Below are 18,025 nucleotides of genomic sequence, written 5' to 3'. Positions count from 1 at the left end.
GGAAAGAGTAAAATTGTCTGTTCAATACAGAACGTAATCTTTTCAGCTGTACTTGATCTGATGTCATTCTATGTAGCATCAATTTTTGTGTTCATAGCTTGCATTTGTCTTTTAAACAATGTATAATTTGCTAAAGATAATGGAATTAACTGAAAGTGGCAGGGTTCAGGAGACATTTGACCTCATGTATGCCGTTAGTCATGCTGTAATTGTCTTGGTGTTATTTGTCCTCATCAGCCCTAAAAATGACTCTGTCCCCATGCCTCTTTAAATCTACACAACTGTACTTTTCAGTGACAGTGTAAGGGAATGAGATTTTTTTCAGTTTCAAAGCATGGTTCAGCCTAGAGTGTCAGGTGAAGGCAAGGTCCCACTTTGAAAACAAATAAACAAATCCCTACTCCTGTTCATCCTTCTCACTTTGAAGGAGTAGGATTGATGACTTTGTTGAACTGCTTTTAAGACAACAGTGATTGCTCTGAGGTGTTAGCATATGTAGGTTAAATTCATCAGTGTCGGATTTTTTTAATACTGAATTTTGTCAATAAACAATATCTCAACCGTCCTTTCCAGGTCTCTATTTTTCATTTTATAAGTAATAAACAGTCCTATAAATTTAAAATTCAAGATTATACAAATTTTCTATTTGTGGTTAGGTAAAACAGTGAAGTTGAATTTTGCATGTCTTTTGTAGTAGGATTTTAATCTATACTAAGCACAAAATAAGAGTTTTTCAGTATCAGAGGACACTAGCTGTTGCTGCAAGTATTGATATTAGATATGAACCTGAACTGAGATTTTTCTGAAATGCTATCTGCATTTTCCTTAAACTGAAGCTTACCAAGAGAAAACTACTTAACAACTTTGGAGTTCATAATTTCATAGTTCTGTGCTATAGATAATTTGCTACATCATCTGATATGCAATATTTTCAAAGGTTGTATTCAAAAGACACTTTTTATTCCATGGAACATGGAAAATGCTTAGAAAATTGGGCACTGGCATTTATCCTCTGGAGTAGAAGAAAAAATGTTAACTGCTTGTAAAGTGAGAGAAGATGACAATGAACCAGATACATTTTCAAGATGGATTTATTTGGAGTCTCTTTGTGCAGCCCACCACATTAATTAAGACTGTGTTTTGCCCTTGATATCTTCTTTCCACTTCTCACTTCAAACATGTGGTCTTCAGCAATAGTAATAGCACCTCCAGAAAACAAATGTCTGGGTCCCTGTTCTATCTCAGAGAGCTTCTGATAGGACAAGGGCATCCTTGGTACTAATTTTCAAAATTATTAAAAGTAATCAAAACCTGCAATTATATCAAGGCTGCTTTTATTTCAGCCCTAATAAATGTGTGTTTTGGGATAATGTAGATCAGAAAGCTTTTGGCTATAAGTTTCATCAAAAATAAATCCTCAATTAAGAGTTTCTTCTAAGATTCCTTTTGGGGAGTAAGACAGATCTGATTTTAGTCTTCAGCTGTAAGAATGATATTCATAACTGACACTGTCCTCCTCTTCCTTCCCACCGCATGCACACATGCTTGTGCATATTTCTGTGATACACATTCTCTGTAAAGATTTGGCCAACTTTTATGTGAAATATCTTTTGATTCAATTTTCAGAATTAAATGTTATCACTACCAAAGCTGAGGAAGATTGGAAGTTTTTAATTTTATCCTTTCCTTTGGCTCAATCACTCTCTACTTGTAAGCCATTACTACTCAGTTGTCACTGAAGTGCAAGAATTGAATCTTTATTGGATTCACTTATCACAGTGGATGCAATTTAATGTGAAATTTAGCAGTTAAGAACTAGATGTTACCATGTTAATCTTCATGTCTTGTTTGAAAGTTAGTGCAGCTTTTTGTCCTGTCACTTGGTTGCTCGTGATCTATTTGTGGTTTTTTTGAAATGTTATGGTTTCCGTAAAACAGTGAGGTGTGTATAAAGCCTGATTGGATAAATTTTAAGGTTTAAGCTTTTTAGTAGGTATTTTTATCACACACTCTGCGTTCAATAATGGCTTTTTATCTCATTTTTTAAATGCTTTCTATGGTTTTCATGATAATGGATTTAAGACTAACTGTTTGCTCTTCCTAAGGATAAAGGGCAAGTGATTAAAAAGTTAAACAGTATTTGTCCTGCTTAAATGAATAATTATTTCTAAATAAGGATATGACTTGATTCTTGCTCCAAGTTATCAAAGGAAAAAGCTGTACTTACGACTCCTGAATAGAATTCATTGATGTTTTAAGTGAAAGATGCATAAAACTTGATTCTTTTGTGTTTGATCTGAAGAAAAGCAGAAGTAATATACTTTACTGAAATAAATTTTCTAAGAACAGTGAAAGCTCACCGAAGTTTATTAATGCACACGTTAAGTGGATATCAGTTTGCAAAGCTCATGTGAAGATGCTTTCAATATTCTGATAACATTTGTAAATATGGTTGTAGGTTACAGAAAAACCCATTTATCTTTTGATACGAAAATTAGCAAATGGTTTGCTAGGTGGAAATGCAGTTTGGGTGTGCAAGTCAAGTAACAATACTTCCAGCATGTTGAAAAGTTTTTCACTTGCCAAAGCCTTTTTGCTGTTGTCTTAAAAATACAAGTCACTTAGTCATCTATCATAACATATAATTAATTTATGTTGACTTGCAGCATGGATTTTGAGCTATCATTGCTAGAAAAAGCTTGGCAACTTTGGGGACTAGAAATGGGATACTTCTTTGTCAGGAGCCCCTTGCTGGAGGAAAAACCAGCATGCTGAACAGAAGTATCTTACAGGCTAAATGAGGTCTCGGAGGGGCAATTTGGACTGTGCTGGTTCAGTGCACAGCACACACTCACGTAACTTTTAGGAAGTTCCAAGGAATTTTTTCATTGCTAAGCTGGGGCAAAGTTATAGGTATGTGGTAATAGGATGTAAAATGTGCTTACATGGAAACTACTTTTGGTTTGAAGTTACTTCTGCTGTTGATTTGGGGGGATGGGGGTGGCAAAGTTGATGGAAACTTTTCCCTTCTTTTTAAAGTATCTGTTTTTTAGCAATGCAGACTTATTGGGATTTCATTAAGTCAAATAATTATTGTGTAAATTTTTTACTAATTAACCTTCATAATCCATGTGCTTGTTTTCCAGTAAACCTGATATGTCTCGATTGAGGCTGGCAGCAGGGAATGCTATTGTGAAGTTGGCACAAGAACCTTGTTATCATGAAATCATCACCTTAGAACAGTACCAGCTGTGTGCGCTAGCCATAAATGTAAGGAAATTAAGTGGGACTTGTGGGTTATCAGCAAATGTATGAGTATACATGTTGTTTGTTCTGTATGTTGTGTATACTTCTGATTTTTTTCAAATTTGATTTTATGCAAAACGTTCAGCCTTGGCGTGAATTTATTTTCCCACTACATAATCCTGAAAACTGATTGTGGGTAAGAATTAGATCTACAGTACTGGGCTGTCCAGTGGGGGAATGCTAACTTAAAGTAGTGAAATGTTAGAGTATTGATAAACCAAGGAATTCAGTACTGATTTAAAGTAATACCTCAGCTGTGTTATGACATTATTAGAAATTGAAATGAGATGATGTAAAGTACGTTGGACTGTGGTGACAACAGGGACCTTGGTTTCTTCATACTTGGGTAGAATATATTTGGAATGCAGGGGTCTGCAAAGATAGTTGGACATCCTTTAAATATTAGAAGAGATAGGGAGAGATTTTTCAGTAGATGTTGGAATTTTCATCCTTGATGTCTGCCTGTGAGCATAAAGTAGCAGGAAGGAAATAACTTTCAGATTTTAAATAGAGAGATAGAGATTCTCTGTGTTCCTGCCTTGTACACTTAGCAAGTTCTACAGAAATTGATTCACATCCCCAAGAGTAAGGTGATCATAGAGGGACTCATGTTGATGTTACTTGTACAAAAGTTTTGTAAAGTCAGGAGAATCCTCTGAAGGAAACCCCTCCAGAAGATATCTTCAGTAATAATGATATTCCATTCTAGACCCTAATTCCTGTGACTGGCTAAAGCTTTAAAAGCTGCAACCTGTTTTAAATGTCAGAAGATTTGAAATTCGCATTTAATAGTAGAAAATACAAGGTATAGCTTCTGTGTGGATATTATTTATTTTCATATAGAGTGTCTTTTTAAGTTCTTAAGTTGTCTGGAGTGGGGGTACAGTTAGGCTAGAAAAATCATCCATATACCAGAGTAAGACAGTCTGTATTAGGCTTGTATATTATTTTAACAATGATTATGTGGATTTTAAGCTTCTGTGTTCATGTGGAAAGCAGCCCTTACTCAGTTCCCAAATGCTATTAAAAAAAAAAAAAAAAAGAAATGGAACAAAACTTAAAATTTCTCAAGCAGATGAAATCTAACAAAAATGCAGCAGAAATTGAGTGGTAATAACTGAAGGTCTTTATATCCAAAGCAAGGACTGATACTTTTCAGTCTTCCTATTCCAAAACCTAATAGAAATGTTAGTCTTGGGTCAAAAGAAGTTTTAAAGATTTTTACACTTAAGAATGAAATTAGTAGAGAGGAAAATAGCCACTTATTGTAATGACAAATAAGATCTGCTTCTGTTCTGGAAGGGATAATCTAGCTGGATAATATCATGCTAGACTGGCCTTGCCAGTATAGTATTTGCGTGTTCCATTTTCTTCTCATCCCAGTGATCGAAATCTGTTCATTTCTTCGGTCATTTCCCTCCTGTGGCAAATTTTTGTTTATTGCAAATGTTAACCTTGCAGTTCTCCTCTTAGAATTTGCCTTCATTATGTGGACTCTTTCCAATACCTTATGTGCAAGCTCCTTCTCTTCTGTCACTTCACTTCTTATTTTCCAGCTATCTCAGTCTTAACTGTTTGTGGATATTGATAACAGATGCATTGTCACTTTTTTTTGTTTTCTTTGAGTCTAATGCTTATCTTGCCTCAATTTTCGAAAGGGAATTTTGAGAGCTGAGATTTAAATTAGAAGAACATAATAGGGTCATCAACAGTTATAAACAAGTTAGTATCACATCTTGCTATAGAACAGTTTGGGTCTGAAGGGACCTCTGAAGATCATCGCATTCCAACCCCGCTGCCATGGACAGGGACATCTTCCACAAGACCACAGAATCATAGAATGGTTTGGGTTGGAAGGGACCTTAAAGATCATCTAGTTCCAACCCCCCTGCCACAGGCAGGGACACCTTCCACTAGACCAGGTTGCTCAAAGCCCCGTCCAACCTGGCCTTGAACACTTCCAGGGAGGGGGCAGCCACCGCTTCTCTGGGCAACCTGTTGCAGTGTCTCACCACCCTCACAGTAAAGAATTTCTTCCCTACATCTAATCTAAATCTACCCTCTTTCATTTTAAAACCCTTATCCCTCGTCCTATCACTATGCTCCCTGGTCAAGAGTCCCTCCCCATCTTTCCTGTAGTCTCCTTTAAGTACTGGGAGGCTGCTATAAGGTCTCCCCGGAGCCTTCTCTTCTCCAGGCTGAATAACCCCAACTCTCTCAGCCTGTCTTCATAAGGGAGGTGCTCCAGCCCCCTGATCATCTTTGTGACCCTCCTCTGGACTCACTCGAGCAGGTCTGTGTCCTTCTGATGTTGTGTGCCTCAGAGCTGGACACAGGACTCCAGGTGGGGTCTCTTGAGAGTGGAGTAGAGGGGGAGAATTGCCTCCCTTGATCTGCTAGCCACACTTCTCTTGATGCAGCCCAGGATGTGGCTGGCTTTCAGGGCTGAGAGCACACATTGCTGACTCAGTTTTCCATCCACTAGTACTCCCAAGTCCTTCTCCGCAGGGCTGCTCTCAATCCACTCATCACCCAGCCTGTATTTGTGCTTGGGATTACCCCGACCCACATGCAGGACCTTGCACTTGTTGAACTTCATGAGGTTTGCAGGGACCCACCTCTCAAGCCTGTCCAGGTCCCTCTGGATGGCACATCCCTTCCCTCCAGTGTATCGACCGCACCACATTGCTCAAAGCCCTGTCCAACCTGGCCTTGAACATCTCCAATGACGGGGTATCCACAACTTCTCTAGGCAACCTGTTCCAGTGTCCTACTGCTCTCATTGTCAAAAAACTTCCTTATGTCCTGCAGGTGCTGATATAAAGTCTTTCTCAATCTTCCTTATGAGCTCCCTTCATATATTGAAAGGCCACAATAAGGTCTCCCTGGAGCCTTCTCTTCTCCAGGCTGAACAACCCCAACTCTCTCAGCTTTTCTTCATAGCAGAGGTGTTCCAACCCTCTGACCACTTTGTGACCCTCCTCTGGATCTGCTCCAGCAGGTCCATGTATTTCTTGTACAGACAGCTCCAGATCTGGACGCAGTACTCCAGGTGGGGTCTAACCAGAGCAGAGCAGAGGGGAGAATCACCTCCCTTGACCTGCTGGCCATGCTGCTTTGATGCAGCCCAGGATACAGTTGGCTTTCTGGACTGCAAGCGCACTGCTGGCTCACATCACCACCAGTGATGTTTTCATCCACCAGTGTCCCTAAGTCCTCCTCTGCAGTACTGCTTTTAATCCATTCATCCCCAGCCAGTATTGATACTGAGGATTTCTCAGTCAGGTGCAGGCCTTGCATTTAGCCTTGTTGAACTTCGTGAGGTTCACATGGGCCCACTCTTCAAGCCTGGCAAGGTCCCTCTGGATGGCATCCCTTCCCTCTGATGTATCCACTGCACCACTTAGCTTAGTGTCATCCACAGAATTGCTGAGGGGTGTACTCAATCCTGCTGTGTCATTAATAAAGATATTGAACAGTACCGGTCCCAATATTGATCCCTTAGTGACACCAGTTGTTACTGATCTCCATTTGGACATTGAGTTTTTGACCGCAATTCTTTGGACGCGGTCATCCAGCCAGTTTCTTATATGTCAAATAGTCCATATACGAAACCTGTATCTCTCCAATTTAAAGACAAGAATGTTTTGTGAGACTGTGTCAAAGGCCTTACAGAACTCCAGGTAGATGACATCAGTTGCTCTTCCCGTGTCTACCTATGCAGTCATTCCATTGTAAAAGGCTTCTAGATTAGTCAGGCATGATTTGTCCTTTGTGAAGCCATGTTGGCTGTCTGTAATTGCTTCCCTGTGGATATCCATGTGCCTTGTTGTAGCTTCCAGGAGAATCTGCTCCGCTGTAGTATCACTTTTATTACTTTTTTCTTCTCACTTATTGATGTTTCTTTGCCTTTTGTGACTTTCTTGTTTACTAGAATTTAGATTGTAGGCTCTGTCAGGACAGGAATTATGCCTTTATTTTTCTCTGCAGCTCCTAACGGTTTTTGAATATTTATGAATAATTTTTCTAGATCTTCTTGAGATCTTCTGCAGTTTCCTTTCGCTCTGCAAGGCTATTGATCAGATCTTCAGATGCAGAATAACTGTAACGGTTTCGGTGACTTTTGCACTTACAAGTGGTACTGTATTAATCTCAAATGGAAACTATCTGTATATTTGTTTTTGAGATATTTGAAAGTGTACATACACATACATATGTATTTATGCTTGGAATGTTTAGTATTGGAATCCATTTCTTGATGGTGGACACTGATTATTCTAAAGTTTATTCATTCTTTACTATCAAGTCTAGCCACAAACTAGGACATTCAAGTGACGTCAAGGCCAACTCTAGCATTACATAATTTAATTTACAGCAAATTCTCTTTAAGTGGACAGATCAGGAAGCAGATTAAACAAAAGGAAAAGCTTAATTTTTGAGGTCTGTAGCGGTTGCACAGGTTCTGCTATGGTTCTGTGCTGGCTCTTTTTTTTTCCTCTGAGACTGCCATTTTGTAATGTGAAATGATTGGAATACAAAATTAAGTGTGGTTGCTAATTACTGTATTAAGGTTGCATTGGTAAACAGAGACATTGAGATGATTAAATGCATGTAGTTTTAGTCATTTTAATATAAGTTATGTATGTGTTTGGCCAAATCTGTAAGGTCACCAGCAGTTAAGTTCTTTCATTTGCAGAACAAATTTTGATGTCAGCAGAGCTTCATATTGGAATAGAGTAGAAAATAATTGAGTCTAGTGTTAAGTAGTTCAGTGTTTAACAGGCTTTAAAATCAGATTTAAGATCTAATAAGCTTTACTGTTGGAAATGCAATTTTAATTGTATTTATAATAAATCTTCTGGATTGCATAAGTTTCATTTGTTAAAAAAATCCCAAAGCTTTTTCAGTTTCCTTTGTCAACTCTGAGAGTGTTTTAATTGTTTAAGCAAATGTTTGTCCATTTTCAAGAATCAGAGTTGTTTCTGAGGGGTACATGCTGCTTTGCAAATATTTTATTTTTTAAAAAATATTTAAATGGTGAACTTCTGATGAATTGGCATTGAAATCTGAGAAGTTGATATGTACCATTGGGCTACTGTGTGGGTTTTATTTGTATGCTATAAAAAATGTAGAACTTGGTTGAGTCTGGTCCCCCTTCTCAGTGAACTAGTGTAACTGAATTTAAGGTTATTCTCAATATTAAAAGATAAATAATAATAATTCTCATTTATGCCACACAACACCATCAGTAACAATGAACTATACCCTCCTTTGTCCTCTGAGTCAAGGAAGACATTCCTTGTCAACATACCAACTAGGCACAGGTCTCTTCTAAGCTCTCCAAAGGCTTTAGACTTAGATAATGTTACTGAGCTGGAAAAGAGGGCTATATCTTAGCCTTCTGCTGGTGCATGGATTTGCTATAAAGAGGCAATAGATCTTGAGTAGGTCTCATGCATGGTTTGGGTTTGTGGTCTTGGGTTGCTTCAACTCTGGCTACAGCAGGCATTTCAGGGTTTCAGTCCATAGAGGGAAGACTGTGGCTTGAAGCAGGGAAGAGAAAAGGGGGCTTAATAAATTTCTTCTGGATTCAGGGTTTTTTGGGGGATGGGGGTGGGGGGGGCTTGTTTTATCTAATACATGATCTTTTTTGATGCCATCTGCAGATTTGGAAGACTCAGTGTTACCAGTGGCTAGGTTTTGTCTGCACTTCTGGTTGCCTATTAACTGGAAACCCTTTTCAATTATTTTTTGTTTCGAAACTGTCATTTGACTACAATAGCTGCTTATTCCTGTTAATGTTTTTTCTACATATTTAGAGATAACAAATCTTTCCTCCTGACCTTTTTTTAGCAGGTTAATCATGCCAAGCTGTTTTGGTGGCCTTGTTTACCTTACGCTTTTCTGTACATTTTCTTTTGTTTTCTGCACCTGTTAACCTTTCTTGGCCTGTGTTACTAAATGGTTTGTGGTATATTGAATGGTGTCTTAAAGTATGTAGGTTATTTTCATACAGAGAATTCTAATGTTCATGTTTTTTTCTGGAAATACGTTGCTTAATAAATTGTAGAAGTACATTTGCCACTTTCATATTATTTTACTTGGCAACTATCAGACGCAGGTTATTCTCTTCCATGGTCAGTCATAGTTCATAGGTTTCCACAGTATAATGGAAATGCTTCGTAGTCTCTTCAGCATTTGACCTTATCTGGTAAATCTGTTGAATTTTATTCAGTTTCTGATATTAATGGCTTGATGACAGTGTATGAAATTGCAGTAGTAAAATCAACACAGTGGTTACTGGGGGGTAAACAGTGTTTCAGTGCAGATCTCTGGCTCTACAAAGCAAGTGGTCCTATTGTAAACAATTTCATTAACTCCATGTCTCAATAGTATGTTAAATTAGGCCTTGCGTCCTGTGTGTGATATCTTCCTGTACAGTTTCTGAACCTTAACTCTTCTTCTGATTTTAAGGGAAGCTTCAACTGATTAATTCAATTTAATTACTCTGAATTGGCATTAAAAAACATTCTTACAATTCCTATGTTTCTGTGGCTGCAAGGTCTGAAATTGATTTAGGCATATTTACCCAGGCTTCCATGTTTTATTTCACAGTCTACGTTACTTTTAGAAAATATTATTGTTATCTTTTTTTAATAGGATGAATGTTACCAAGTGAGACAAATATTTGCTCAGAAACTTCACAAAGGTCTTTCTAGACTACGGCTGCCACTAGAATATATGGCTATTTGTGCACTGTGTGCAAAAGATCCCGTGAAAGAGAGAAGAGCTCATGCTAGGCAGTGCCTTGTGAAGAACATAAATGTCAGAAGGGAATATCTGAAGCAACATGCAGCAGTTAGCGGTAAGAGAACAGAAGTCGCTTTTTGATACAAGTGCTATAGTTCAAATGTAAATGAGTGAACTGTGAAAATATTGATGATTCTCTGTTTTTGTAAATAGAATGGCTGTAAATTTCACTCAGAGGTATCTAATGAAAACTGAAAGTAGAGTTCAGATTTTCTTTTAAGTTCTCTTAAGTTCTTTTACCAGGTATTTCTGAGATCGTTCAATTTTGTTAGAAGCTGTACAAATGCTTATGCCTAAGTATATTGCAAGTGAAGTAGTTTTTAAAGGAAGTTGTGTGTACTGTTTGAACTTAATGGTTAATTATGTTGTAAGGGAAGTGACAATGATTAATTTTACTTCATTAATTAATAATATGCAACCTTAATGACATAAATGCTGACTAAATTGACTGTCTTTGTGCTGCTCTGTTGAGTAGCTTATCTTGTCTTATGCTGTCAAAGGCTACATTTGAAGACACTTCAGGATGAGTTTATGTAATTCCTTCTTCCTAGTGCCAGCGGTCTGATCATCAGAATGCTTTATAAATTATTATAGACTAATGTTCAGCTATTTTTTCTTTATACAATCAATCCTTTTCCCTTTTGACTTACTCAAAGCTACACCCATACAGTATGACAACACTGGTATATGGTCATAGAAAAAGTAGACCTTTATGAAGAGCTATGGGCATTTTCAAAAAGAGTTTTTGACAGATTACTGATGGTTTGGCCTTTGTGAAATGAAGGGGATTTTTTCATCTAGTCTTAGGATAGACCAGACCTGTTTTGTGAATCTGATCTCTCAGATGCTGTCACATAACTGATTTCCTTCTGCATTTATGAATCACAGACTTTATATTAACCATGTCAGTCTGTGTGTGCCTTAGTCCCCTTAGACTTTGATCAGAGAATAAGTCTGCAGAGAAATCCTTTTGTGTATTAGACTTTAAAGAGAAAAAAAGAAAAAAGAGTGGTGCTTTTCTCCCTCCTCAATAACATGTAGAAAAGAAAAATCCGTTGAGCAAATGCCTTTAAGTCATCCTAAGACTATTCCTCTTGAAAGTTGAAAACTCTTTTTAGTTATGTAGGAGGAAAGTATAAGCACTCTCATGTGATTAAAAGTAATTGCTGATTTCGTAACTGTATTAAGATAGATGCTGCAAAGTTACTATCAAAGATCTGTAGGAGAAATTAAGAGGAGCCTAGGTGTGTGTGATTCTTTTTATCCAGTAGGACCTCAGAGTGTGCCTGACTATTTTTTTTCTTGCTGAAAGACTTGCCTTGACTGATGCCATTGATTTGATATCTACTATAATCCTTGAGGAGTCTGGATTAAATATAGATTGCAGGATTTCAATGTTAACTTTGTGACATTCGGATTTACCAGTCTGGGCTTTTAACAAATAAAATGTCTTGAACTGTTTGCATCTAAAAACATCATTCTTGCAGTAGTACAGCTGAGGCTCAGTTCTCGTAAGATCATACTATTTAAATGTGTATGTGTGTCCCTCTGTTATTCTCCGTACTGGCGATGCAGTAATTCAGGGTAGTAATGGCGATAGTACCTCCTTTGAAAAGCTTCCACAAAAAACTAGAACTGAGAATCTGCATCTTGGATTAATGGAGGTGTCTTTCTGAATCTATAAATGTGTAGTTTTGTGATACGTTTTTTCTTGAAAACTTGGTACAGGTGAGGAGGATATCTTTCAGATATTTTGGGGGATTTCAGCATTTGTTGAAAAGATGGTAAATTTCTGAATACCTTGCCTAAGGAAAACTTCCTAAAGGCTGGTACCAGACAGTAAAATGCCTCTTTCCTCTATGCTGACCTTTTACAGCCTGGCAGGAATTACTCTCAGGCCTCTTATATTCTCTAAATACTTATTCAGAGTGGAAGCCACTCAAGATTGAGACTTATTTTGATTGTGTATCTGTTACTAGTTTCATCTAGGTAGAGACTTGTGTCTTGCATAGGAATCTTTGTTTTCTAAGGCTGGGCTTTTACTTGAAAGTCAGTAAGTGGAAAAATTGCAAGAGTGAAAGATTAATTTTTTTAATGAGTTTCTTTCTTAAATGCTCATAAAGGCCTGTTGTGAGGGGTTTTGACATGTTCTAGTTGCAAATGCTGGTAGTTCATGTCGGTAAAGCCACCCCACCTTTTGGGTTGTGTGTGTCCTCGTTAGAGATGAGGAAAGAATGTATAAATGCTTGCCATGATGGTAGTTAAATATGTGTCAACATTTGTCTTTTTCCTGTTTTGTCTGGATCTGGTTCACTTTGTTTTGCAGACCCAGTTGGAATTACTATAGTTACATTGGGAATTGTACAAGGCAGGAAGTTAATGAAACGCTGAGTTCATGAGCTCTGTTGAGGCTGCTAATTAATACAAATAATAGGGGGTTGGTTTGCCTGGGACATGTCTAAGGCAAGCCAATTTTGCTAGTGTTCTGAAATCATAATTATGTTCTTTTTCTTCCCTGCTACATCTTTATTGTTTTTATTTAGTTACACAAACAGCTGCTGGCTAAAATGCAGGACAGTGCTTGAAGAAGTGAAGGATGCTTTTAAAGTTAATAGTGGAATGTCAATTGAAAGACATTAAAAACTGCTTTACAAAGTACCCTGGATTTCAATTACATAAATATAGCTTGAAATAAAAAGAAATTGGGTGATTTTATTGTTTCTTTCAAACCTTATGATGTCTTGCACTGTGTGTAGTAAAGATGTTACTTTTGATATTTAACTGCATCAGCTGCAACGCCTGTCTAAAAGTGTATCCTAGGAACTTGACAGCACTATTTTCTGTGGGCCTTTATTAATTTTGAACACTTTCCTTGCTATTATGAATGAATCCGTATGTAGGCTGTGCATTGTCCCTGTTTATGCAGACCATTAAGAATGGGATAGATTGAGTAAGACTTGACTTATGCATGGCAGTTATTTAGTCTTGTGAAATTTACAATAATGATGTATTTTATTTGATGTGCACAAGATATGTCAAACATATCTCATGTGAATACATCTATTAGAGATAAAAATGTCAGTGCTCTAATGTATTTTAAAATAGTTTTCAAGTATTATATATAATGAATTACAGATGTTTGGACTTATTCATAACCTAATATGGAATGGTTAAAAACTTACTGAAAGAAGATTTTTCGAGACTTGGTCATGTCTTTCACGACCACGCACTAGCTCAAAAACATGAATTTTTCAAAAGCAGAGCCAGCCCTTGCTTAGGACTGCTTCAAGTTTTAGAGGATGCTAGAAAAAGTTTTGAATGCTTTGAATGTCATAGAATCACAGAATCATCTAGGTTGGAAAAGACCTTGAATATCATCCAGTCTAACCATTAACCTAACACTGACCATTCCCAACTACACCATATCCCTCAGCGCTATGTCAACCCGACTCTTAAACACCCCACAGGGATGGGGACTCCACCACCTCCCTGGGCAGCCCATTCCAACACCTAACAACCCGTTCTGTAAAGAAATACTTCCTAATATCCAGTCTAAACCTTTCCTGGCACAACTTGAAGCCATTACCTCTTGTCGTATCGCTTGTTACTTGGTTAAAGAGGCTCATCCCCAGCTCTCTGCAACCTCCTTTCAGGTAGCTGTAGAGGGCGATGAGGTCTCCCCTCAGCCTCCTCTTCTCCAAACTAAACAACCCCAGTTCCCTCAGACACTCCTCATATGACATGTGCTCCAGACCCTTCATCAGCTTCGTTGCCCTTCTCTGGACACACTCGAGTAATTCAATGTCCTTTTTGTAGTGAGTGGCCCAATAGTCATAGTTCAGTTGTGCTGCTCTGTTCAAGTGTGATTGAGCCTTTCAAAGTCAGTCCACTACTACTTTGGTACAGCTTTCATGTTACCTCCTGTCCCTTCTTTAAATAGGTAAGGTAGGCTGTGGGTTTGGAGAACACTGTGACAATTTGACTGCAAAGCCCCTGCAAAGGGCATTTCTTTCTGTTCTGTTGGCAGCAAGCTCTACTCTGCAATGTCCAAAGAAAGAATAGTAGCTTATCCTGCAATTGTGCTGGTCTCACATCTTGCAGTTAATATGGATTTTGTGATCTATACTCACTTCTGTTCTTGAAAGTCTTTGACTTTGAACTGAGGAAAGGATTGGGAGTTGGGGATGACTGTGGCTGTATTCTCAAGGTAGATAGAAAATATGCAGCCCTGAGTGAGAGGTGCTTGAAATGTTAATTTTTGCATGCAGGAAACATCTGCACATGAACCATGAGATGCAACATCATAAAGAAATGATAGGCCCATGTGTCTATAGTTAATGTATGCTGACCTTAAATTTTTCTCTTTCCTCTGTAGTAGAAAAGCGTATTTCTTGGTATGTAGTTTTTTGATGCATCTTTCTTCTGCTTTTCAGAGAAACTGTTGTCACTTCTACCAGAGTACGTTGTTCCTTATACTATCCATCTTCTAGCTCATGACCCAGATTATGTCAAAGTCCAGGACATTGAACAACTCAAGGACATTAAAGAGTAAGACTACTTTTAATAATGTTGTTTCTAGAGTTAAAACAACTTAACTTTATTCTAAGTAAAATTTTAATTCGTTGTGGTACCCTGATACGCTGTCCAGTGCACATATTTCTGTAGTTATTTCTGTAAAATGTTGTGAGAAATGGTATATATGCATTTTTAGTGCTCTGTGGTATCTTACAGAGGAACCTTCGCCTTCTGCTCATCCCACTATTTTTCTAAAGAAGTGGTTTCCCCGGAGTTAGATGGGTTCAAATTCATAATACTAATAAAACCTAGAGTAAATAATTTTCTCAACTGTGCGTTTTTATTTATGAAGAGTACTGTATTTCTACTTTAGGTGCCTGTGGTTCATACTGGAAATATTGATGGCTAAAAATGAAAACAACAGTCACGCGTTTATCAGGAAAATGGTAGAAAATATCAAACAGACTAAGGATGCTCAAGGACCAGATGATCCAAAAATGAATGAAGTAGGTGATACTTTTTGATTGGAAATTGCATTTAACTCTGGCCTGCTTCTGGAAGTGAGTTGCTTTTGGTTTACATACCAACTTTAAAATGTCTTTCAATAGAATAGTATGTGGGAGAAGATACTTTATATACTGTAATGATATTTATTGTAGTTTAGATGACAGTTATTTTCCTATGCTTCAGTAGATCTTGCACATTTGCAAGGCAGTTGTAATAGTTTGTGGTCCTTCTGTTTTGATCTCAGTAAGATTATTAAACATTAACTTTAAGTATATGTAAACTATAATTTTTACTGCTTAAATCATCCACTAAAGTGCTTTGTAGTATTTCATTTCAAAAGTGCAAGAGTAAGCTTAGTATAGGAAGAAAAATACATGCATTAAGATGTCTCCAGTGTGTTTTGTGTAGTGAATGTATCAAACCCTGATCTTGTTTTTGAGGTTTTTACATTACGCAATGTACAGATTTGTCACTTATCTGGTTTTCTCACAGAGATTAGAATTTATTTCCTTTTTTTTTTTTTAGCTTTGTCTTTGAAGCTGTGATATACACTATTCTTAAGTGTAGAAGGATAATGAAAGCTAGTTCTCTTCAGCTGCTGGGCCTACACTGCTTTTGTCTTTTGTTCCTGTATTTTACTACCCTGTGATACACTGTTTAAGAGCAGGCTAATGTTTAAGATTATTGCTTTTAAACTGTGAGTTCTTGTACTTCTGTGCTTGAAAGGTACTGTCTTTTGTTGAGATTTGCAATGTGTTATTTATTTGTTTTTAAAAATTTTATTATTTACAGAAACTATACACAGTCTGTGATGTAGCAATGAATATCATTATGTCAAAGAGTACAACATACAGTTTGGAATCCCCTAAAGACCCTGTACTTCCAGCCAGATATTTTACTCAGCCTGACAAGGTATACCTTGGCATTTAAATTTTCTTGAGATAAGTCTGTTTAGATCTTTGTTAGTTGTAATTCAGGTGGTTGGGGTTTTTTTTCAATAGTTCTTGTAACTTCAGATTTCTCCCTATTATAATGTAGTTGAAAATGTATGTACATATGCATATGTTTTCATAAATATCTATATATGTGTACAAACACTGATGTTTCACCCCCCCAATATTATTGTTCAGGTTTAAAATTTCAAAAGTATAAATGATGTAAAGAAAATGTTTCAGTACTACCTCCAAAATGTGTATATCTTGTCCATTGATTATTGCTGTGATTTTATTCCATACACGCCCCCCTCCTTTCTTTACAGAATTTCAGTAACACCAAAAATTATCTTCCTCCAGAAATGAAGTCTTTTTTTACTCCTGGAAAGGTACGTATGGTGGGGGGGTGGTTTTTTTGGCGCTGTATTTGCGATTTTGGTTTGGGTTGTTTCTGTTTGGTGTTTTTGGGGGTTTGTTTGGATTTTTTAAAGAAAACTAGCATGTAATTAACAGAACACTTCAAGCTTAAGAAAATAGATTGTTTCTGCTCAAAGGGTTTATATACCAAAGGTTAGTGAACAAGTAGAGAGAAAGAAATAGGTAGAAGGGAAAACTGCTGTCTGTGCTGGCAGTGGTAATGGTAGGCAAAGCCTGCTGTCTTTAAAGAAAGAGTCCAAAAAAAACCACCCCATAATGTTTGACAAGTTTGCAAAACAGTTAACTCTGCAGAAGACTACAACTTTGTATATGAAGTGATGGCTATGGAAAACTCTAATATAAATTATTTTCAAAACCACATAAATTAATCTTTGGCAAAGCTTGAATACTGTTTTACAGTATCTTACAAGATAACTGACTCTTCTATGGTTATATTAATTTTTCTTTCTAAATCACTCGCCTAGGCGATCGGCTCCGGTGCAGGCACGTTCCGCAGCCGAGCGGGGGTTCATGGCATACTGGGGGTGTTTCCTGAGCTGGGGAAACCCCAGGGGAGCGCGGACACCTGCCAGGAGCCGGCAGCTCTCACAAGAGAGCGCAGCTGATGAGGCGCAAGTAGGGCCAGGAGTGATGGCGGCCACCCCCTGCTCCCACAACAGGGAGCTCCAGCCACCAGGAGCACCAGGCAAACAGGGCCTGGCACGGCAGTTTGCGTGGGAGGGCGCCTCTTCGAAGGAGGGACGTTCCACTGGCCGAGTGGAGAGACTTGAAGTCCTCATAACCCGGCAACTGGGCACCATTCTGTGACTGTCTGCACAGGGCAAGGGCACTCATCATGCCTGACCCTCAAGGCAGAATGGTGGGCACTTGTCAGAGAGCAAAGGCTGCAGCTCCGGCTGGGGCGTCTGCACCATATACCCCAGTGGTGGCCGATGCCTCCACCTAGACGGAGCTGCTGAAGGGAGAGGCTGCAGGGCAGCCCTCAGGCTGCAGGAAGGGCATGGACCTTTCTCCTGGGGCAGGGGCAGGCAGCAGACCTGCCTGCAAAAGGTGTGCCCAGGTGGAGGAGCTCCTGCAGCAGGTGCTGAGCTGCAGGCAGTGAGAAGGCTGCATAGCATCAGGGAGGCTGAGAAGGACTTAGGTAACTAGTTCCTAGCACAGTCTGCTGTGGACCTACAGCCCATGGCCAAACAGCCAAAACCCCCTGCTGGCACACATAGAAGGGAGGAGGGCCAATAATGCAGAAGAATGGAAACTTGCAACAGTAAGGACCTGCAGGAGGAAGAGACTTCCCCTGAAGCCTGAGGTGCCCTTGCAGAACTGCTTTTACTGCTCTGCAGACTGAAGAGGAAAGACTTGTCACATCAGGGGAGATGCTGGAGCTGAGTATGGCAGCCTGACCTGCTCACCATGTAACAACCAGCACAACTAAGAAAAGGCAAAGGTTGATAGTGGTAGGCGACTGTCTTCTGAGAGGTGCAGAGGCGCCCATCTGCTGACCTGATGCACTCTCTAGA

At 38.6% G+C, this 18,025-nt stretch overlaps 1 protein-coding gene across 3 annotated transcripts in view; it reads left to right on the top strand.

Annotated features, from left to right (window-relative positions):
• PDS5B (PDS5 cohesin associated factor B) overlaps positions 1 to 18,025 on the top strand; it is a 119,631-nt gene that overhangs the window by 81,722 nt on the left and 19,884 nt on the right. For all 3 annotated transcript variants that reach the window (XM_074815880.1, XM_074815881.1, XM_074815879.1), the window contains exons 24-29: positions 3,147 to 3,270; positions 9,967 to 10,171; positions 14,550 to 14,664; positions 15,005 to 15,137; positions 15,931 to 16,050; positions 16,397 to 16,459. In XM_074815880.1, coding sequence (XP_074671981.1) covers positions 3,147 to 3,270; positions 9,967 to 10,171; positions 14,550 to 14,664; positions 15,005 to 15,137; positions 15,931 to 16,050; positions 16,397 to 16,459 — 760 coding nt within the window. The remainder of the gene's footprint in view (positions 1 to 3,146; positions 3,271 to 9,966; positions 10,172 to 14,549; positions 14,665 to 15,004; positions 15,138 to 15,930; positions 16,051 to 16,396; positions 16,460 to 18,025) is intronic.

The sequence above is a fragment of the Strix aluco genome, chromosome 2 (genome assembly GCF_031877795.1).
Source record: "Strix aluco isolate bStrAlu1 chromosome 2, bStrAlu1.hap1, whole genome shotgun sequence".
NCBI lineage: Eukaryota > Metazoa > Chordata > Aves > Strigiformes > Strigidae > Strix > Strix aluco.
Note: the sequence above shows the minus strand (reverse complement) of the source record. Positions and strands in the feature narration are given on the sequence as shown.